General features: G+C 34.2%; 2 protein-coding genes across 3 annotated transcripts; one reads left to right on the top strand and one right to left on the bottom strand.

Moving 5' to 3' along the window:
* Positions 1–1,067: 1,067 nt before the first annotated feature.
* LOC108812330 (zinc finger CCCH domain-containing protein 44) lies at positions 1,068–4,257 on the bottom strand. Its single transcript, XM_018584569.2, has 4 exons — positions 3,783–4,257; positions 3,627–3,706; positions 3,368–3,555; positions 1,068–3,170 (listed from the first exon to the last, which is right to left on the bottom strand). Exons 1-4 carry the CDS (start codon positions 4,025–4,027, stop codon positions 1,467–1,469), a joined length of 2,217 nt encoding a protein of 738 aa, XP_018440071.1. The 5' UTR covers positions 4,028–4,257; the 3' UTR covers positions 1,068–1,466.
* A 2,482-nt stretch (positions 4,258–6,739) lies between these two features.
* Positions 6,740–11,231, top strand: LOC130497102 (uncharacterized). 2 transcript variants are annotated; one of them, XM_056990065.1, is made up of 2 exons: positions 6,740–7,048; positions 7,249–11,231. In XM_056990065.1, exon 2 carries the CDS (start codon positions 8,141–8,143, stop codon positions 9,689–9,691), a length of 1,551 nt encoding a protein of 516 aa, XP_056846045.1. In that variant the 5' UTR covers positions 6,740–7,048; positions 7,249–8,140; the 3' UTR covers positions 9,692–11,231. The 2 variants fall into 2 exon arrangements, with proteins under 2 accessions (XP_056846045.1, XP_056846044.1); XM_056990064.1 differs by having other exon boundaries at positions 6,741–7,048; positions 7,226–11,231.
* The last annotated feature ends 13,454 nt before the right edge of the window (positions 11,232–24,685 follow it).

Consider the following 24,685-nt stretch of genomic DNA (forward strand, 5'->3'; position numbering starts at 1 on the left):
TTGATTTGAAGGTTTTTTATGATACAAATGTCATTTGAAGGTTAAAAGTGTTAGTGAAAAAACTTCAGGGTTTAAAGTGCTAGTGCTAGTAAGTGACACTCTGAGGGTTTTTTATGCGATTTTCCCTTATTTGAAGTAAGCAAATCCTGAATTGCAATGCCCATTTCTATAATATTCTTGGAACCGTGTACATAACAAGCAACTATAGCAAATTAGTGAATCCTACGAATATGTAGAATCAGCCAAAAAAATGTACACAAGAACAACTAATGTTGATGCCTTCCCAAGTGGCTAGCTAAACCTTCCCAGGGCTTTACAAAGTCTTCTTCTTTTAAGGCAAAGCCAGCAACTAAAATGTCCACTGCTGACAGTATTCCAGCAAGCAAAGAGACTTCAACATAAAACACGTACAGGCAATAAATTATAAGTCCCAACGAAAAACTATTGTTGGGGTGATTTAACAGCGGAAATCGAAACTCACTCTTTTTTTTTTTTTTTTGAAACACTCGAAACTCACTCCTTGATTATGATTTTCTCCAATGGCTTTAAACTCAAATCTTCAATGTCTCCAGCTCTCCTCGCCATCGTAGTGTCAGTGAGCACAGATCCAGCTGCTGATCATGAACACATTCAGAAGCAAGGATAATGCAAATCTGGTACGTGATCATCATTTTTAGATACTGTGGTATAGTCCTTATTTTATATCTCCAAAAGATGCTGCAACAGCAACAGAATCAGTAACAGTTCTCGCAGCACTAGCAGCTGCAGCAAACTCACTTACTCCAATTGCGGGAACTAGAGTGCCTAGTATTAGTGCCAATGCAGCTATTAGCTGTAGCAGCCAATCATGTTTCATATAATATGTAAATCAAAACAAGTCCAGAATTAAACTTTCACATCAAAACGCTTCTAGTTTCCAAAACGTGGGAATGGATATTAACAGTTACAAGACACCTTACCACAGTGAAGGCCATCGAAGTATACTATGTTAAAGCAGCCACTCAGAAATAAACAAACGAAGAACAAAGAAGAGGTATGAAACATTCAGAAAGAATGAAACGTTACACTACCAAATTATCATATATATATATAGAATACGTAATGATCCCTACAGTGTTTTGATTACACCCATTGACACTTTTATAATTTACCCTAAGTACACAAACAATGTAGAAGATACACAAGCTGGGTCTGTGCAAATCTTAAAACAGGATAACGTACAGAACCTAGATACCAAAAACAATGGTCGGTGCAGCACACAAAAATATCACCAAGAAACATTTGAACAGATCTTCTTCTTATGCACCACTCTTTTTTTTTTCTTTTTCTGCTGCTGCTGTTGCTGATGATGATGATTGGCCACTTATTTATGTTCCGTAATAACAATCCTGCAAAAAGAGTAGAGAGAGCATAGTCCACCATCGATCTTGGGTACAACCTATGAGCCCTGATATGATTCTCTATATCTAAACCCCCCACGGCAAAAAGTCCAGGACGTTGTTAGTTCGTAAACGCATATGCAGGTCGTTTGTGGAGCTCATGGAGTCACCTTTACTTACATCAAATGCTGGGCTGTGCCCTTCTGCAGCAGGACTGAAGCTGCTATCGTTGATGGAGTGTTGTTGGAGCATTTCTCCAGGACCACGGAATGTTGAAGTTGGAGAAGATAGACGTTTTTGGGACTCCATAGCTTCAACTTCCGCCAAAAGATCCGACACTGACTCGTCACACTCGTCAGGTCCGGTTACAATGGGTTGCCAATCCGTGGAATTAGAGGTAAAGTTGAATTTGAAGGTTGGACTAAAGAGATCTAGGAAGTCTATTTCTTGATTGTCTGTGAAAGACACCAGACCGGAGTTCGAATCCCACACGTTTGAAGCAGTGCTTGGAGTAGCAGCATTCCAGTTCTGTCCGCATGACTGAACTGTAGCCGTGACTTGTTTCTCAGCCGCTCCGGTAAGGCCAATGTCGTTTTGATTGCAACCGTTCTTTACTGCCTCTGTATGACCACCATTCCATCTTTCCTGTAGCGGCAGAGAGCCGGGAAATGTAGACAGTGAAAGGGAACAGCTTATGGGGCTCTGTCCAGGCAAGGGACTTTCGACTTTCGTTTTGTCCACAGCCTCCCTTTCATTAGAAAGTGTGAAATCCAAGGGAACGTTGTGGCTTTTGTTGCTAGCATCCGAGCTCCTTGTGATGACACTGTTAACACTCTGGTCGGTGGACACTGAGTTTGGGCTGAAGTCAAGTACTCTAGTCTCTAACCTAGCAACAGCCACACTCTTGTTTTGGTCCTTAGCCGTCTCTTCCTCCTGCCTCGGGATAGAATGATTCTGAAGCGACAGCGTTTTATGGAACTGCCCATTTAACGCGTCGGTCAGTAGTATGGAGCAACTTTGCTGTTCACCCAACCTCCATATCCTCAGCTCAGGCGGGAAGTAACCACTTGCATTCCACTGTCGCAGGTTCATTAAAGAAAACGGTCCATGAATCTTCCCATCTGGATCTCCGTATAACCACACCATATTCAAATCCAACTCATCGATAGGCTTGTTGGACATAGCGGCACATGTTTCAGACTTTACAACCGCATGTTGTTCAGAGGTATTCAGCCTATCATCCACCTGGAAGGACATAGTTTCACCGGCTGAGGTATCTATAGCCGGAGACCTTTCTTGATCCAGGAAGTGAGAATCAAGAAGCTTTAACATTTCCAAGTGATCCACTCGCTCCTTCCCGAACAATCTCATAAGCCTAGCGTCACACATTATTTCTGAACTCTGAGGAGCGTTTTGCAGATTGTTTCGTCTCACATACTCTAGCACGAGCGTTTGGACATCATACTTTGATAAGACGGTAATGTCACCGTTTTTCATAAACCTCACAAAGTCCAAGAGCTCATCTGTTCCCCACGCAGCAGCATTATTAGACAATGGTGGAAGTCTGTCATCCAATGCAGCTTCCATCCTCCTTACTTTAGCTGCTTTCATAACCCCATCGTCATTTCCATGAAGCCTGCTAGTAGTTTTCCTCTTGGAAGCAGAGGACTTCCACGGGTTTCTTGCATTGGTAAGATCATCTAACGACAAAGATAGCTTTTCTTTAAGAGAAACCCAGTAAATCTTAAAAAGATACTCCCAGCTGCCTTGATCGTCAAAATCAACCTGGACCTGGACCAAAAAAATGTACAATGTTAAACACATTAGACCATCTCCAATGGTTTACACTATTTTAAAGTAGTTTTTACTCTAAAATAGAGTAGAGTTACAAAACAAAAGAAGAGAAAGGCCTCAGCTTCTAAATCTTGTTTGTGAGAGTAAGCGAAAGAAAACAAAAAAAAAAAATGATGAGGGAATAATCTTTGTACCTTTTCTTTGTTAGCATCAGCTGCATTCTCAATAAGGAGTATAGTCTTCATGCAGATTCCACAGAACCCTTTGTTCTCCCGTACAAGTACATACTCTGAGCTTCTAACGCATCTCTTACAAACAGAATAAGGACAAGTATAGCACATGTAGAAAGAATCCTTCTGACAAGCCGTACATATATGCCAACCTGAAAAAATTAATTAAAGCTCAACACCCAATCCTTTTAGTAATGTATCAAAAAATGCATTACTAACTTACCACAGTTCCATTTTGATCTCGATCTAAAGAAAGCTTCGGTACGCTTAACGCAAGCTGGGTGGTACACCTTTGGACATCCTCTGACACATTTAAGAAAAGCCTTTCAGTTTCATAAATTTCTATTTTTGGAAAGGTCGAATCTACTGACTAACTCACCTACGATCGCAGAGGACGAGACTACCTCCATCGAAGCAAACGAAGCAAACATCTTCGTCTTCTCTCTTTTTCCTCTGTGGAGAAATCGGAGAAGCTTTCGCTAGTGTTCTCGGCGGACGGCCGCGTCTAGGCCGAGTCGTCGTCTTCTTCAAGCAATCGGGCTCTTCCTCTAGCTTCACCTTCACATCTATCGAATCTAAACCAGTAGCTTCAATAGAATCTCTCATGAGCTCGATTTCAGGCATGGATGATCCGAAAATAGAAAGATCGGAGAAGTATAGAGCCTAACCCTAACCCTAGGTTTGGAGAATTTGGGAATCGGAGGAGGAGGTGGTGGTGGTGGTGGAGAAGACAGAGTGGGCACATGGAGGAGAAATGGACTTACTCTCCGAACAAAAAGCTAGAGAAAGAGAGAGAAAGTGTCAGATGTGACTAGGCCCTGTCCCCTTTTCTTGACTTTCTTTAGAGAGAGAGAGAGATAGCCTCTTCTCTTTTTTAATTAGTTTCTTGTAAACGCCGCGCTTATGGCTGTTTCCACGTGGGCTAAGTTGACTGTAGTGGGAGCCACGCGACGCGCGTCTTTTCCTATAGTTGTATTTGCATTGTTTTAGTGCGTAGGCTTCGTGTCTTTAGCTAACACGGAAACTTAAAAGTACTTGTCTTTATTAAATTTATTATTTTTAAATAGAAAAGAGTGGACCAAAGCGAAAATGAAATTGAACTACTTTTTTTTTTTTTGTGTTTCATGTCGTGCTCGGAGTTTCCTCCTGTGTGGTGGTCGTCTCTCTCTACCTAACCTTTCATATCTTTAATTTTCTTTCCGAGATTTTTTTTTGTTCTTCTAAAAAAAATCAATATTGTGTTTAATAGTATAAGTTGACAAAACAAAGTGGACAAAAAAGTATTCAATACCAACGACTTTATTAAAGTTACAATGATTTTCTTTCTAGCAGGATATTGTTTTTATAATCTAGATCAACTTATATTTATAGAGTTTTGTAGAATGAAAATTATATATCAAAATAAATGTTAAGGTTAATAACAAAAATCTATGTCCACTAGGAACAAAACGACACTAACAAAACATGATGAGTGTTAAAGAAACTCTAGGAAGTGAAAGAAGATAGGCCTAAATAATTTTAATGCGTGTTGGTTGGTCTTCAGCTAGGTAAGCTTTATATTCTTTATGGTAGAAGGTAAGCTTTAACTTATGTCTTTCGCATAATACTCCTTTTTAAAAGAACTTTCGAATAAGACAGATATTACTCTATGATAAAAAAGGATCAAAAGTAATACGTACAACCGACTTAATCTTGATTAAGATGAATGTGCCACGTTAAATCCTTCATGTGTCGAGTGTCGTCGTCTCAATATGTGGTGTATAAAACCAAAAAAAATAACTATTTGGTGATTATATATAATTCTTGATAGTACATTCTTTATCAGACTCTCTGATTCCGTCGACTGATCTGATCATAGGTCGATGTGACATGAGCTATCTCGCTAGAATGTCATTGTTAAATGTATTTATCGAATCAATGTAAATAGTCACACACATGCATTTGTAACGTGAAAAAATATATATCTTGTGTTCTTTTGATCGATGCTTTGGTCTTAGATTGATACTTGGGGGGTTTTTTTTTTGCAACCCTCTGTATCATACTAGCTCTGATTAGTTTTAGAGCAGTTAAGATTGCAAAAAAATTGTAATCAGACAATTCATTGACTGGTTAATGATATTTACATTTTTAGTATATATATATATATAGTATATATATATATATATATATACCTTTGACTCAAATCTGCGCCTCTTTATACTTCTTCAAGAGCCACGAGGATGAAGCGGAGATACAAACCAGGAGATGAAGAGACATCATTTTTAACATTCAATCTCCTAGCGACTAGATGCAGAGCCGAAACTCACATATCGTTGAGAACTAGCCGGAGATCCTTGCTAAGAAACAGAAGATGAAGATCAAACTCAAGGATCAATCCGATGCTTGACTGCGGATGTGTTCTTATTTTTTCCTCTCCTCCTTGGTTGTTTATATTGCTTGTGAATCTTATGGTTTGATTTAGAATTTGCTTCTGTTCTCACTATAGCCATGTTTTTATGTTGTTCGTTCTAGTTTTCAGAAAATCAGTTTGACACTACAAGAAAAATGCGTTTTAATAGCAGACGAAGATAGCGTTTTTTATGATTGTGCTATGGTTGAATATATCCGCATTTTTAAGATAGCGTTTGTATTTTCGGAAACGCTATGATAGAGTGATATATTTAGAAACGCTATGAAAACTTAAGATTTAATAGCAAAACATAATTAAACGTTATGTTTGCCTTTTGAATCCCTAAACCCTAAATAAGGTTTTAAACCCTATACTCCAGATACAAAACTCAACTCTAATGTTTTAACATCAAAACTTAAATTTAATTCCAAATCTTAAATATAAACTCAAAAATCAATCTTTAAAAAAATTTCAAATCTTAATTCAATACCTCTAAACTTTAACCTTCAAACCTACACTTTAAACATTTATTCTAAATTCCAAACTTTAAATATATATTTTAAAAATTAATCTCAAATATTAAATCATTACCCCTAAACTCTAAATACAAACTTCATAATCTAATTTTTTAACAACAAATTTTAAATTTAACTTAAAATAATTAAAAAATAAAATTTATTTCTTTTTCGAAAATTAATAATGATAACATTTTTGTAAGAAAATAAGTTTTACCTTAAACTCTAAACTTCATATTTAAACTACACATCCAAAAATCAACATATAATCATAAATCTAAGTTTTAAATTTTATAAAAATACTGTTTAACATAAAATTAATTTTAACCATCAAAATAAAGCATTCACCATTGATTGTTTTTTAATCTAAGGGCTATAAATAAATCTTGTGGTTATCCTCTAACTTCTTTTTCATTGGCTGTTTTTTAATACATGAATAACCAATTAATTCTTAACCATTGATTAGTGTTTGATCTAATGGTCTAAAATTATTTTTTTTCTTCACGTCTTTCTTCTCCTTCTTTCACGCCTCTTCTCCTCCTCTCTTTCAAGTTCTTCACAGTCTCAGATTTAAATCTCTCTCACTTTCTGTCTTGTAAACGAGAGAGATTCATCATCATCACTTTGCTGTCGCCACGGATCTTAAGCTCGGTCGTCGTCATCATCTACACTCGCCGCCATCATCCTTGTTGCCGCTTCTCAGATCCGTAGTCTCCACCACCACCGCTTCTCACCACACTGGTCACCTCTCTCCCTTTCAATCTCTCCCTCTCTATCTCTCTCTCTCTCTCTCTCTCTCTCTCTCTCTCTCTCTCTCTCTCTATCTCTCTCTCTCTCTCTCTCTCTCTCTCTCTCTCTCTCTCTGAGTTCTGTGGTTTTGATTGCCGTTAATTTTTTTTTTTTGAGATTTTGTAACAGAGAAACAGATCCTCTCTTTCCAGATTCAGAGCAGAGCGCCGGAGATAGATGAAAAGGGTGACGGCGGTGGCCTAAGCTTCTCTCCGCTGAGAAAGAGAAGACAGGGGAAGAGGAAGATAGTATTGGTCATGGGCTTGTGGCGAGGAGGCGACGGAGAATCTGGTGGTCGCAAGCATAGTGGTGGTTGAGTGCGGTGGAGGAATATGAAGAAGGCTTGACGGCGGCGGCGTTAAGAAAAGTAGGTTTAGGTTTAGTTTTGGTTTAGGTTTAGGTTTCACTTTAGGTTAGGTTTAAGTTTGGTTTAGTTTTGGTTTAATATTTTTTTTGTAAACCAATTTAATTATAAATCATTTTATTTAATAAAAATTTAAGTATATAAACGAGATTAAACTTTTTTAATTATGTTTTTATTTTTCATTTTTTTTTTAATTTTTATAGTATAAACAATAACGAAAATTATACGCTATTAAAAATATTTAATTGCAGATAGAAAAGCGCTATCGTAGAGAAGAAAAGATAGCAGTGCAAAAAACCGCTATCTAATATCTCTAACCTACTATCACGGGCGATGATACAGCGTTTCTAAAACCGTTATCGTATCGTTAGATAGCGTTTTTCGTCCGCTAATAAAACTCATTTTTCTTGTAGTGTGATTTTGCTGGCTTTTATTCTCAGAGGATGTTATGTATCCTGCTGACCTTAGCTTCTGGGAGTTCTTTAGATAGTTCGCCCTAGCGTCGAAACCTCTCGGGCACACAAATCGAGAAGCACTTGCGCCACCCCCACCTCGACGCCGGCGGCGGTCTAGTTCGCCGGCGTCGTCACCGCTCTCTGCTACTTGTCTTCTCCGTCACTGTTCTCTGCATCTGGGCATCTTCATCGTTTCCTTGAACTGTCACCACTTCGCTAGTCTTCATGGTTCCCACCGCTGCAACTCCTACGCAGGTCGTCATCGTCGTCTTCTCTCTTGATCTTGTCGTCGTCACCGCCCCTCCTACCACTCCAACCGTCGTCACTCCTCCACTTAGCGTGAGTGAAAGAGCCAGATCTGTTCAACCCGAAGGTAGATTTACCGGATCTGTTAAACACTTCACTCTCGCCACACCTCCGAACTCTACACTGTCTCAGGCGCCTCTGAGTCGTCTCTATTCCTCGCCGGAAGCACAACAAGTATATAAATGGCTCTGTTCTTACTCCGCCGGAAACCCGAGCACCAGCTCTGCGAGTCACAACGTGACGAGGATGAACTTCAGAGCTGTGAGGTCTGATGATTTTGATCTTCATCTCCAAACACTCTCAACAAAGAACACACAATTTGAACACCAAGCTTCATCTCTAAACCTAGCCTCAAGGGATTTGTCTATAGCTGTGCAAAGTATGGATGTAGAAGTGAGATATTGGGTTGAAGAAAGTATTGATTTCAAGGTAGTTCATTTCCTGTACGTAAAAAATCAGAGTCTTGAGGACTTGCTTCTGATTTTCAAAGTATGGGGAGTGACTTGTTTTGTCAATTTTCAACTATTACCCAGACCTCTCTTCATTACAGGCGCACCCACATCACTTCCAAACGACCACTACAGCTCTCTCACCATCAACATTTTCTTTCTGTGGTCACCAATCCAACGCCGCCTTCTCTATACAGCACCAACAGAGGCCATTAGCTGCATTATTTCAGAGATTAAAACCTGCAGGATGGCATCGATTTCTGTTATTGCTGTGTCTGACGAGCTTATGATTCTCAAGGACAAGAAGGTACTATACTTCAAATTTCATCTAGTACTTCTCTGTTTGTGTACCTGCGGTTCACCTAGCCGTCCCCCAAATAGGGTGTCCCTTGTGATATCTCCTCCATTGCTGCATTTCATATATACCGAGCCTCGAAGAACTGTCACGACGAATATTAACTCTAGAATCAGAGTTCTTGGCTCAACTCTCTCTGACCAAGGAGATTTAATGGAGCTTTCATCATATGCTGTTGTATTAACGTCAACCGCCTCACCATCCTCACCCAACTGTTTGCTTCACATCAGTGTTAGAGTTGATATGATGGGCTGTTTAGCTAAATCTAGGCATCTCAGGCCTTTTGGCTACTATTGTGCAAGAGTGTGGATTCACCAGAACTTCTCGCTATTACTTCACCCCTGTGTCTCCATTACAATACGCCATCTCAAGCATCGATGGTTCTTCACAAAGTCAGCTCTACAATCTCCTACCCATTTTCGAGAGCTAGGGCTCTCTTCAGTCACGATCCACTACGACTGCCAAACGCTCATTCGAGCTATTTTTAACAAAAGTCAGATTAAAGAGATTTATGGTGTTCAGCAGGATATCATCAGCTTCTTGTCTTACTTTGTCTCTTTCTCCTTTCGGTTCATCCCTCGTTTCCAGAACAGAGATGTTAACCTTTTAGTTAAGCAAACCCTTAAGGTTCATCATTGTCGTTCTTCATTTTGTTTTGTTGGCTAGCCTTTGGGTTCAAACCTTATTATCTTTTTGCATTTATAAAATTAACCGTTGTTCAAAAAAAAAAAGTTTCTGGGAGTTCTGTTAAACTCGCCGGCGTAGTGTAATACCGATGTATTTTCTCTCGATGTTATCAATGAAATCTTCTAGTGTTTAAAAAATATATATACTCCCTCTATTTCATAATACTTGATGTTATGCTTCAATGCACAAAGATTAAGAAAATTACATTTCTCTAAAAAAATATTTATATATATAATTTTAAAGTCAGTTGACCAATTATAAAAAAGATAGATTAATCGTTGACCAATTATAAAAAAAATAGATTAATCTAATTGGTTGAACAGTTTTCAATAAAGTTAAAGTAATCTTAAAATCTCAAAACTTCATGTAAATTGAAACAAAACAATTCTTCTAAAACATCATCTATATTGAAACGGAGGGAGTATATACTTTTGACTTTCTCGAAAACAGTTTTGACTTCGAATGATAGAAACCAAAGGAATGTGTCAAGAAGTAAAGAACAGCATAATAGTTTCAAATAAAAATATACTCCCTCCGTTTCATATTAAGTGTCGTTGTAGGAATTTTTTTCGTTGCAAAATAAGTGTCGTTTTAAGTTTTCAATGCAAAATTTATTAATTTTATTATGCATTTTATTTTTCTATTAGTTGAGATGTATGGGTAATGATGTTTTTGTATGGAAAATATGTAAAATTTAATGATTTTTTAATCCGTGTGCCTAACTCTAAAATGACACTTATTAAGAAACAGAGGGAGTACATTTAAATGGAAAAATAAAAAATAATATATGTTACTTTGGTAGTTGAATCGGTTAGATTTTGAGAGTTTATTATATGCTTCACTGACAAACACGAGATGATTAATTATTTACTTGTTTTTACAATAAAAAAAATTATTTACTTGTTTTGTGCAAAGAAATGGCTTACTCGTTATTTTGATTTCAGAGTAAAAATATAACATTAATATATTTTATTTTCTAAATTATAATTTATCTACATCAACCCCGAAAAATGGTCGGAACAGTACAAGGAAATTCCGGTTAGCCTGACAAACAGTTCCCTCCTAGATTACATGTGATCAAGACTGAGCTAACAAAATATGCAGAACATTTTTACCAAGAAAAAATATGCAGAACACAAAATGGAGGTAAAAGAGAAGAAGGTGAGGGAAGAAAACATGGAGACAGTGCTCCTCTCCGGTTTGAAAAGAAAAACGAAACATGAACATTTGAACTTACGTACACTTTTGTCTCACTTCCAGCTAATCACCTTTAAAAAACGAGACGAATAAAATGGAACAAGATCTCCATACTGGAAGTAGTATTAGAACGAGATGAACGAGTAAGTGGATAAAATTGATTAGTAATCAAACCTTCAATTCCAAACATATAAATTTACAAAAAAAATTATGAAAGTATTGATCATTGTCGTTCCTTTAGTTTTGAGGAAAAGAAACGTTTTCAAGTTTAGGGGGAGTTATATTAGATTACACAAGACAAACCAAGACAAGGCCATCAAGCCTATTACTATGTTATATAAACCCATCTATATTATTAAAAGAGAAGTACTCATATAAAATACTCCTTAGTTTTCACTTTTAATTACAATGGTATGCCACTGACATTAAATAATACTTCCTATTTTAATGTTGTTTTTTCCACTTAGATTAATGTATTTTCCAAAATTATATTTAAATTAAATACACAATTAAATGACACTTCCTATTTTAATGTTTTGTCTTTTCCACTTAGATTAATGTGTTTTCCAAAATTGAATTTGAATTTAATACACTTCATTAACTTCTCCATTAAATCAAAGTCAAATTCAAAAAAAAATATGTTTTTATTAGACAAACAATTCTGGAAATTATAATATCAACTTTTCATTTAAAAAATCTGAACGAAAAAAGTATTAGCAAATTTAAACCGAAACTAGATAATATCCAAACTTGGTATCTAGAGAACCATAACCAAACCTTATCCGAACGAAATATTTGGATATTCGAATGTATTTAAATCATATTTATATACTTTAATATGTTAGCTATTTTTCGAATTAATATCTAAGATATAAGCTATTTTAAGTTGTTTAAAATATTTGAAATATAAAAAATAATCAAAAGTTAACATTTAAAGTAGATAAACAATAATCAAAACATCAAAAATACTTAAAATATATATTTATTCTTCATCTAAATATTCAAGTTAAACCTATTTTTAATTTTTAATTTAGGTACTTTGGCTTTAGATTTAGAGAAATTTAAAGATATATAAATTTTGAAAATTTAAAAATAGTTTAAACGGGTTATCAAATCCGCAAAGATCTGAATCAAACCGGAACCAAAGGTTATAAATACTCGAATAGAGTTAGAATCTTTAAACTAAAAAAACTCAAATCCGAATAAATTTTAACCGAATTCGAGTGGATACCCAAATATTCACTCCTACCTTAGTCAATATAAAACGATCAAATATTACAAATATACTATTTAGTATAAATAAATAAAAACTAAAACTAAAAATTAATACCCGTGCGGTCGCACGGGTCAAGATCTAGTGTGTATTAAGATTCTTTTGTAAGTGAGTTAGTAGTATAAATAGGATTGTAATGTGTTAGAGAAATGTAACTTTGGCTGCCTTGAGTGCAGTCTCTCTTATCTCTATATGAAATATCAATCTTGGTTTCTATACTTTTGGTGACAATCTAAAGTATTTTCCTTTTCTATTTCATTGCACAATAAAGCTCTTAGGAGCTATCTCTTTATCTATGCTATTTCTATGTCAATAAGCTCTTGAAGAGCATAAAGCCACTTGCTTTGATTTATCTACAAGTTAAAGATATTTTTTTTTTGATCGAGGGGGATTTATAGATTATTATGTCTTTGGGAAGACAAATTATCGATCATTCGTGCAACAAGAACAAATTATCGATCATTCGTGCAACAAGAACAAATTTAATTTCAATTGTCTTGACTTTTATAATAAGACATAAATAATGAGATCCCAGCAACATAATTACTTATTTATTATTGGCCCGACATGGATTGACAAGAACCCACTCTATGATTATACGAAGTAGGTTATTTTATCATCATATATTATACGAAGTAATATAAACACAGTAGTGATGTACTTATAATTTTTTGAAAATTGCAATTATAGTTGTAGACCTTAGATATTGACCAAAAAATAGTTCGCAAACTTTATTATTTGTAGGTTTGTTCACCGTGCAACCTTTACTTGGCAAACAAATTAAAATGTGAAAAGAAAGGAATAATTCTGCCTAAATACAAAAAGAAAACTCACAGTATTGAGTAATTCTACAAAATATTGTTGAACCATGTGTACAGGAGTTCTAGGGTCAACTAAAATTTAATTCAAGAAATTGGAACAATTTGTTCAGATGTAGAATTGAACGTAAATTTTTAGTTTGCACAAGAAGATTTCTAATATTTTAGCATGACGGGCTCAACCTGTTAAAAGACTTGTAATATTGCAATCTTTGTCCTTGCAGGACTTGCCTTGGACCATTGTTGAGACACCGTTCAAAGCAAGTCTATTCTAAACTCTGCTCTTTTTCTTCCGCTTTGGGTTGTGCGTCTGAATTAGAGGTTTTTCAACAACGTTGGCCCATTATCGAAGTTTACTTCGCTGGTAGTCTTTTAACTTAGAAATATATAACTTGAATAGATTTGCATCGTTAACATCAAGATCCTCGGAGCCGTGACTATTCATAAAATTTTGAAACATTGGCTTAGAGCATATTTTGTTGAACTTTAATACATGGCATATTACAAAGTTGTTATTTAATTTGACCTATTGAAAAAAATACTTTCTTGAAAAGTTGCCGTCACTTGAATATAGATTACCATTAATATTCTTAGAATCCCTTTGCTATAAGCATAACTTAAAAAATTTAAAATTAATTATACATCTTTACAGGCGTTTAAAATTTTAGAAATTATTTTAAATCTTTTTCTTTTTATCTAATACTAGAAAACATATTGCTTTTGAAACTAAATCCCTATTAATATTCTTGAAATTATTTTCTCTTAATCTATTACTCTTTCCCGTTCTATAAAAAAATTCTAGAAAACAAATTGTTCCTAAAAATATATATTTTATGTTTCCAGTACATATTTTGTCAACTAATAACGAGTAACTGTAAATTTCAAATAAAATGATTGCATTTACTGAATTCTAATTGGTACAGAATTATGGGAAATGGATAATTACAAAATTATGTATTTACAATTTTAAAATTTAATACGTTTTATTAATATATATGAAAATCTTAAAATATGCATTATTTCGAAATAGAAATATATTATTTGTTTTAAAATTGAAAATAAGCTTTGTGCTAGAAATTCATTATTTATATTAAAGACTATATTTGAATGTTTTAGTTCTATTTATAAAATTGACATATTAAAAATAGATATAAAATATTTTTTTTGGTAAGTATTAGTATTAAAATTTGTTTCACAAAAATACTTGTTTTGTTATTTAGCTTAGTGTAATTTAGTAAAAAAACTATAAATTTATTCGTCTTATGAAATAAAATAAAAAAACTGTGCACGGCTCTGAAGATCCTTAATACGATTAACAAAGGTATAAACATGATAATTACAATTCCTAAACATTTGTTAACCGTTCGCTTCAAAACGTTGGATTTAAACATGTTGATTAATGTTTCTTATAAGATCAAAATAGAAAACATAAAACAGATTAGAATTATATATTATCGACACATTAATTTCAAAATTAATTTCACCCGTTGAAGCAGTTACTCCAACAAAAAAGTACGGTAAACACAATTTATAGCACAATTGCAAAAAAAATTAATTATAGAAAAATTCAAAATTTTCGAGAACAAAATTCATAAAAAAATTATAGGAATAGATAAATTTTGTGGAATTACAAAACAAGAATTATATAGACCAAAATTTTATACACTATTCAATATATTTTAAAATATTTAATTTTTTTATCAAATTTAGAATATTAAAAATTAATAGTTAGTTAATATTTAAAGTAATTATTATTAAGATATTGAAACAAATTAAATTTATTAAACATATTTCGCTTCTTATTATAACTATTTATTTTATTTTTAAATATGTTTATAATAGTATATTAAAATCTTATAATATTAGAAAATTAAATTAAATTAAATTTTTTATTTATTGCATAACTATTTGTTATCTAAAAAAATTAGTAAATATTTAAGTTTTAAAATGTTATAGTTATATAATTAAATAAAATGAAAATGTTGATTCTAAAAATAATCTACTAACACTCATTTTTCATTTTATAAAATTTCTTTGTATTTTGTGTTTGACATTTTTTTTGTTCTGTAAATATTTTTGATTAACGAAGTATTTATGAAATCATGTTATTAGGATAACTACGCCATTCCACAAATTACCAATCAAGATTGTGTAGAACTAGCAATGAGTTTATTATCCCACGAAGTGTAAACATATTTGGACCATTCTTGTTTCTTGGCATCCTTCAAAATCCACATGTTCAGTACAAAGCAAAACATCACATAAGGTTGTGCATCTTTGGTTTATATAAGTAAAGTTATAAAAACACAAGTTTATAAGAACAATTTTCTTATTGGATTTAGAAACTTCTCAAAACTAAATCCCTCAATGTATTCTCATATAAAACATCTCTCCATTGACAACTTTTTATATATGAGGAAACTATGTCTTTTCCTAATAGCAATATGAAAACATAAATCCGTATTTTGATATATTTCTTATTTCTTTAACTCACTAGATTTCCTTTTAATGAGTTAACTTGTTTTTCAAGTTATTGGAATTATCCAACAATAAGTAGATACAAAATTCCATTAATGCATATCTCTTTAATCAGCAGCTCATGTTTTAAGAGACATTTAAGTTTCATCCACGTTTTTACATGTTCCTAATGTTGTAAGTTTATGTTCCCAAATTAGACTGGGAATCAACCAAAAATAAATAATCAGAGGCATTTTGTACATTAAGCAATGAAGCGTATAAATCCAAGTGAGTATACATTTTTTTTTGCTAAAAAGGACACATTTTTTTACTAACAATTTTAATATGGTTTTGAAGTGAAAAACAAATCCTCAACATTGTATGTTAACTTGCATAATAAGAACAGTTATTGGATAAATGGAAGACAATACCACATCATGTTAATAACAATCAAATAATATCATAAAATCCGCTCTTACAAGATGAGATGAACTATCTCTTCAAGAAGTTGCAAGTAAGACACCAAGATTGGTTAATATTTGCATCGTATACCAAAACCCTCTCCAGCCGTCACACCCAAACCCCTCTGATCTGATCTTCGTTTCTTCCCCCGGTGGCGCTTATCGCTTATGCCGGGGGAAGATTTATCTTCTCTTTTAGTCTTTTGAAAGTTCTTCTTCACCCTTCTTCACTCTCCCATGTGTTTCTGTATTGGAGTTACACTTCATATAAAGAAGCAGTGGTGGTGGTGATAACAGTTACAGGAGTTAGGTGGTATTAGCTGTGGGTATTGTGTGAACTCAACCTCCTTTTCAGTGATTCTTTTTGTTGTATGTGTTTTGCAACGGGATCTGGAAGTGTTCCGGATTGGATGTTCTTCCGGATTGGATGTTCAATGGTCACGTGTCTGGTTTCTTATGCCGGAGTGGAAGATCGACGGTGCTCTTATTGGTGTGCTTATTTCTTTGGAAATTTATCTCTACCATAGTCCCTATGTAAGTTTGAGATACAGCGAGAACAAACAGCACAAAATAATTTCAAGAACAATTATCTCTTTATTAAGAATCATTGAAACAATCTTTTACAAAGACTTGTCAAATCCGAATTACTCAACGCCACACACGGCTTGACACGGATCAATTCTTAATCTATCCTTATGAGGAACCAACCCCTGTTGATCACCTCTATAAATCACTCACTGTCTGAAACCCCAAAGTTGCTGCTATGTTTCTGTGAGAATTACAACGTCAAAAGCTCTAACCCTAATTCTAGGGAAAAGCCATAATATATATTAAATAATATTTTCCTACTATCTAATATAATATTTCCTATATTTTAGCATCACCAAATCTTCGAATTTGTGATCTAATCACGCTCTTTTAATGCATATTTCGTCAACCAAGTATATAGAAATATTCCACATCATCGCATCTTGATGTTTCCTTTTTACTCTCTGAAGCGTGTGTCACACACCATCCTTCGTGTGTAACACATGTACACGAACCAAAGCTCCACCACTGCAGCAACACATCAAGCTCCAAGTTCTTGAGCTTACATTCTCCCCCTTTTTCACTGAGTTTCACAACTCAAGCTCACTCACTTCTAAGACCAATATGCATCATACATACCACCGAAGTACTAACTTAAACTCCCCCTGAATCAAGTATCATCTCCCCATGCTTGAGTGAAAAAACTCTGTGAAAAACTCTCAGTACCTTCTAAGCCAACGAACTGGTTCTTCAAGCTCAGTATATTGATCCCCAATTTGATTGTATGACACACTAGTATGTTCGTGTGACACACCTTTCGTAAACTTAGGATACAGATCCTTCTTAGCTATCCAAACATGTCCATACCTTCTGGGTTCAACATAACAAAGGTTCATCCTCCAAGCTCGCTCAATCTGGTTTCTCCAAGAATAACAGAAAGTAACTATATGTCCAGTCTTACCACAAAAGTGACAACCATTCATTCTCTTAGCAACAACTCTTCTGTCTTGTATCTTTGGAACCAAAATATTTGCTTGAGTTTCATCCTTTCGTTCAGCTGAAACAACTGGGATTGAAGGTTTTACAAACTTGATTACTTCATTCTTGTCAACCTTCTGTGAAGTCGTCCCTTGATAACCCAAACCCCAATTGATTTTTGGAGACTGCCCAACTGACAAGATATGATCCAAACTTGTTGATCCACTGTTCAACATTCTCACTTTCTTGTAGTTCTCAGCAAGTTGTTTTTCCAGAAGCTGAGTCTTCTCAAATTCTTGATTCAGCAGTTGTTTCATCTGATGAAACTTTATTTCAGACTCCTGTCGAACTTGGTTATGCTCTGCAATAACTCTCTGAAGTGACTGAAGCTCATCTTCATTATCATTCTCTCTCACCCTACACTTTGATTCACCCATCATATCAGTGCGTTCCATCTCTAGGGTGTTGACTTGATCTTTTAAGACAGTGTTATCCTTGATGAGCTGTAGGTTTTCGTGACTGAGTTCTTCAAATTTACCAAAGAGAACCTTATACTCGGCTAGAAGATCTGCATCTATGTCACTTTCTGTATCACTGTGTGACGCATCTGAATTAGTGTGTGACACACCTGACATACGAATTTCATCATTGGTGATGTCTTTTTCAGACCCTATAACTCCATGAAGAGCCACGAAATTGAGAGCATCTTCTTTTCTCTCTGGCACTTTGTCACTGTAACTTCTCTTCATCTTCATCTTCTTGGTGTTCACACAATCTGATTTTATGTGCCCATAACCATTACATCCATTACACTTGATTTCTTTTCTCTTGAATGATGGACAATCTGTTTTGACATGCCTAATACCATGACAATTAAAACACACCACTGCCTGCCATTTATGTCTTTCTTCTTCTCTAGGCAGTCTGTCTCTGGACATCTTATTCAAAAGATTCATGGTTTCTTCAAGTTTCTGAATCATCAAGTCAATAGATTCTTCAAGCTTCTTAACTCTCTGGATGTCTTCATCAACTGCAACTCGAGATTCTTGAGCAGGCTTTGAACACTTAGATTCTAATTCCATCTCCTCAGCCTTTAATATCCATACTACCTCAGCGAACTTCAGTTCATCAGTGTTCATTGTCAATGTTATCGCTGCTTTATGTGCTGCAAACTTAGTAAGTAAACAACGCAGAAACTTCTTCACCAATTTTGCATCTTCATATTTTTTACCTAAAACTTGTGCTTGATTGGCTATGGAGCTGAGCTTTGCACTGAACTCTTCTATCTTCTCATCATCACTCATCCTTATGTCTTCAAACTGTAATGCAAGCAAGTCTAGTCTTATCCTCCTAACATTCGCAGTACCCTCAAACGCATTTTGTAGTATATCCCAAGCCTCCTTGGCTGATTCACAGCCCTGTATAAGTTCAAATTGCTTTCCATCTACAGAACTGAAGATTGTATCCAGTGCTCTTGCATTAAATCTTGAAAGTTTTTTCTCTGTTGCTGTGCACTTTGTCTTCAATTTAGGTATCTTCAAACCATCTTCTTGCATCACATACGGTTCTTCCCATCCAGATTGAACAACTGTCCATATATCTTCATCAGCTCCACGTAAGTTTGCTCTCATTCTCACTTTCCAATACCCATAATTCACATCATTCAGCAGCAACATATTTTGTGTCAAAATCGCCATAATCTCTTCTCAGGATCTCACCTTGGTTCGAAGATGTCTTCTTCGTTTAGGTGTCCTGCTCTGATACCAATTGTAAGTTTGAGATACAGCGAGAACAAACAGCACAAAATAATTCCAAGAACAATTATCTCTTTATTAAGAATCACTGAAACAATCTTTTACAAAGACTTGTCAAATCCGAATTACTCAACGCCACACACGGCTTGACACGGATCAATTCTTAATCTATCCTTATGAGGAACCAACCCCTGTTGATCACCTCTATAAATCACTCACTGTCTGAAACTCCAAAGTTGCTGCTATGTTTCTGTGAGAATTACAACGTCAAAAGCTCTAACCCTAATTCTAGGGAAAAGCCATAATATATATTAAATAATATTTTCCTACTATCTAATATAATATTTCCTATATTTTAGCATCACCAAATCTTCCAATTTGTGATCTAATCACGCTCTTTTAATGCATATTTCGTCAACCAAGTATATAGAAATATTCCACATCATCGCATCTTGATGTTTCCTTTTTACTCTCTGAAGCGTGTGTCACACACCATCCTTCGTGTGTAACACATGTACACGAACCAAAGCTCCACCACTGCAGCAACACATCAAGCTCCAAGTTCTTGAGCTTACACCCTATTGGTGTGCGTGGAATCTTTGGTTTCTAATTTTTACCATAGCCCCTATTGGTGTGCGTGGAATCTTTAGTTTCTAATCTATGTGTACCTTCATGGTAAACGGTTCGGTGGGCTGTCCTGAACAATCCACATTGGTTTTTTGGGCTGTCCAATACAATTGAGCTTACTCGGCAAGCACTGAACTGCTTCCAACACTGCTGTGATGAAGTAGTGACTGTGGCTGCAAATAGAGTAGCAACTAAGATAGCTCTTAGTGTCACTAAGACAGGTTCAATCCTATGTAGCTCGTGGAGGTCCAAGTTGGCTTACTGATATCACTTTTGTTGATGCTGTCTCCTCTCCATCTACATACTCAAGATGAGCCTGCAATGGCTTTCAGCCTTTCACCTAATTGAGTATGAAGCCATTTATATCTTCAAAAGCTCCTTTCCCTTTGTAGGATTTTTTCTTTCGTTTAAACACCTACTGGTGTATGTTTTTTTTAATATTTGCTTGTCTTCTCTTTGTTTTCCCAGAGCATTGATTTTGGGAATCAAACTTTTGGAAGTTATTTTAATGACAAAAAAAAAGACACCAAGATTGGTCCGGACAGTTGGTAGATGAGTGGATGGCAGTGTAAGATGAGATTATAGGCACTGTCATTAGTTCATCAGGCGGAGATTTTTGTGTATGGATTTGGAGGTACATGGAAAAAAATTGCAGAATGTTCTTTCATATGCTGTCCATTCAAGAGGTTGTATGATACTTAATGTTTCTTCTAGTGGCATAGCCACATTATTGTTTTCTGGTGGAAGGACTGCTCATTCCAGGTCTAACGTTCTTATAAAACCTGATGAATTCTCAACTTGCAAAATACAACTAGAAAGTGATCATACTGAATTAATATCTATAGCTCCTCTTACAATTTGTGACATAACACCGATAATGAGAAAATATTGATTTGAAGCTTTAAATCACAGATTGTGCGACATTATGAAGACTATAAGAAGACTTTTTGGAGAAAAAAATATTGTTTTCGGTGGTGATTCCAAACAAATATTATAAAAGAATTAAATGGCTGAATCTAACACATGGTGTGTGTACTCTATTATAATGAAGCAAATGACTCATGCTAATATGCCAAATATAATAGTCTAATATATCAGATTTTAAGTATGTTTTAATTGGTCATTTTATTATATTTTATTATCTACTTAGATATTATTTTCAAGGATATTGATAAATTTATATAAATATAATTGGATAAAATTTTCCATGATGTTTTTTTGATGATTTTATTTTATTTATGTATTGTTCAATAAAGTAATTTAATTTGGAACCCTAAATTTACTAAATGTTTTCAAGATCCCAAGCCCATATCTACCAGGGGACGGGTCTGATTAAGACTTAGAAAAACCCTAACTAGGCCTGGGCAAATTATCCGGATCCGAAGATCCGAACCGGTAATTACCCGAAAAACCGGGTTTCGGATCGGGTTCGGCTCTAGAAAAATACCCGGTCGGATGAGGTTTTAAAACTGGTCGGGTACCGGATCGGTTCCGGGTATATCCGAGATCCGTACGGGTATCCGAGAGATCCGAGATCCGTATGGATATCCGAAAAATCCGAGATCCGTACGGATATCCGAGATGTAAAATTTAATATGCATCACTAGCGAATCGAACCATGAACCTCATCCTACACTTACCATATCACGTGACACTATACCAACGCATCATATAGTGTTTATATGTATTTTAAAGTTTATATCTATATATATATATATTAAATTTATAAATATTAATCGGATCCGTTAATTTTTTGGTTACTTCGGATATAACCGGATCCGAACCGGATCCGACCGGTACCGAACCGTATCCGAACCAAAATTTTAAATTATCCGATCGGTACCATTTTCAATAGTTCCGAAATATCCGAAATCCGAAATATCCAACCCGGATCCGAACCGATAATCCGAATGCCCAGGCCTAACCCTAACTTATGTTATGACCTAGCTATATATCGCGACAAGTAAATATGAAGCACATCAAAAAGTGTGTTGAACCTATTCATTGCTCTTACCGAAATGTTGATTATCTTTTTTCCTCACTGCTTATCGAACAATTTTTCTATTGTTTTTCTTTATAAGAACTCAACAGTTTTTCTATTATTAATTAACTAAGTTGTATCCGGTTACTTTTTTTAATTGAATCTTCGGTTATTGTTTCTTACTGATATTTGTCTTCGTTCGCTTATGGAATGGTCAGAATTATTTACTTAAGTGATCGGGATGCCTAAAAGCCTTTTACTTTGTGATTTACATCTATATTTTGATTTCTTAAAAAATATATCTTGATTTATTTGCTTAATACTTAAAATCTGGGATTAAACAATTGCTTTTGGCTTTAGAATATATATATATGTGTGTGCGCGCGCGCGCCTTATAGGCAGGAGAAGATGCAAATGCAAGATTGATTTTGGTATGGGGCACATAACTAAGTTCTGGTTTTAAGCAAAAAAAAAAGTTCTAGTAACTAATGTTGAATTTAAGTGAGTACTAGATTTTGATCCGCGCTTCGAAAGTGAGGGTTTTCTGAATTATAAAAATTTTGGATATGAATTACTATTCTGGGGTTATTATATTATTATGTTATAAAACTCTATTATATTGAATAAGGAAATTTGTTTAAAATTATATAATTTATGAATTAGTTTATTTGATATTTTGTATATTTTACTTTTATATAACTCTTTCTTAGAGATGAGAATGTTTTCCCATATCCGAAAAACGAACCGAAATTGACACACAAAATACATGTTTGGGTATGGGATCAGGGAAAAGTTTAAAATTATATAATTTATGAATTAGTTTATTTGAGATTTTGCAAGTATATTTTTATGTAAGTCTCTCTTAGGCATGAGAATTTTTAACGGATCCAAAAGACGAACCGAAACTGACACGAAATACATGTTTGGGTCTAGGATCAGGGAAAAGTACCTATTCCATTTCTTGGACCCGCAGATATCTTCTCGAGTACGGAGACCCAAAGTACCCAAAATGTTTTGTGTATATTATGTATATTTGGGTATTTCATATATGTTTTCAGTTTAGAAATATATTTTTATAAGTTTTGGGTTCGCTTTTTCGGTTTATTATCTCAAGTTTCGGGTAAATTTTTAATCTTTTTAAAAAAGTACTTAATTAGGGTTTTCGAATAAAAATTTGGATTTTTTGGTTCATCGGGATAAAATTTTGGGGTTTTGGGTATTTCAATATTTTTGGATATTTGTTTGATTTTTGGATATATTTTGTGTTTCGGATTTTACAACTTTTCAGGTGCTTTGATTCTTTTTGGTCCGAAATACCTAAATATCGAGCCGGACCCATTACATACTTGAATTGCCAGTATTTTAAATTATATACTCGAACTGACTCAGATCCAAAAGAAACCGAACTAAATTATTTTCAAATACGTAGTTGCATTCAAATGTCGAGGATCCGAACTGGAACTGATTTATACCAGACCCGAAGACTTGATTCCCAAACCTAATTTTTCATTATATTTTGTGTATATTTTATAAGAGTTAAATTTATTAAGTTGGTGAGAATTGATATTTATTTTCGAATATTTTTGACTAATTTAATAGTACAGTTTTGTAGTTTTTTTCTAAAAGTTAAACAGAAAAAGAAAAAAAAAACTATTAGTAGGTTTTTTTGTCAACAATTAGTACGGGTTTTAATAATTTTAAACATAACTTCAATAAAAATTGTTATTATAAACTTTTTTATTAAAAATAACGTAATATATATATATATAACAGATAGTCATTAAAGTGTTTATCTAATTTTATTTTGTTTTAGAAAATAATTTAATGTAATAGTATCACTATTGATACTATTTTGATTTTTTATGTTTGGCTATCTATATAAGGTCAAATTATATATATTGGTAAAGAAGGTAGAAAACATGTATATTGCATATTATTAACTTGTTTTGACTTCTTCCTTTCGTAAGAATTGAATAAATAAGTCACATTTTCCTGGTCATCTACACGGATATCGGCTACTGCATTTCAGTCTATTTGAATACTCGGGAGAAGATCTATCCGTGAGTTGCATTTCTCACTCGAGGGTTAATCTGTATATTTAAGAGATTCGGGTTTAACCCTTTTCTTTTTCAAAAAAGGAATTGAATAAATAAACTTAAATATTGAGATATGTAAAAAAGGTAAGTTTGATGCAAAAATCTAGGGTGATCTAATTATTAACTTGTTTCCATATTTTTCTTACGTATGAATTGAATAATAATAATAATACACTTAAGGACTGAGATGTGTAAAATGGTATGTTTGATGCACAAATGTCGGTGATATAATGATGAAACATCATTCTGTTATAAAGAAATCTTAATTTGACATAGATACTAACCGAATTAGGTGGGTTGATTAATTAAGGTAATATAAACTATAACATAAATAAAATTATGAAAAGGTCCAAACAACTTGCATAAGTCGACTTTTCAAAACTGCTTTCCTTTTAATAGTATTAATTTAGATAATTTAATATTAATTATCATAAAGAAAAATAATTTAGCATGGGGCAGATGTCACATAAGTTTAATCCTCAAATCAATGTAGTATTTGAAGTGTCATTCCAATCCTAAAATGATTCTAAATACAGAAAATGTAAGATATTTACTTAATCTAAACGCAAACAAAGTTGAGTTGGAATAGTAACCAAGTAGCAGTAATTAAACTGAAATTAAGAACTAGAGTAACAGAGAGCAAAGAAAGTTTTCAATCAATATTAAGAGAGAACTCATGAATATAAGGCAATTGATCCAAGATGACTAGCTTCCAAGTCAAGGTGTTATCCAAACAATCAACAAGTTCTATAAGTTTAGATCTCATCAAGATAGATTAATCCACTTCCGTGACAGAAACTTTT

Source organism: Raphanus sativus, chromosome 6 (assembly GCF_000801105.2).
Source record: "Raphanus sativus cultivar WK10039 chromosome 6, ASM80110v3, whole genome shotgun sequence".
Taxonomy (NCBI): domain Eukaryota; kingdom Viridiplantae; phylum Streptophyta; class Magnoliopsida; order Brassicales; family Brassicaceae; genus Raphanus; species Raphanus sativus.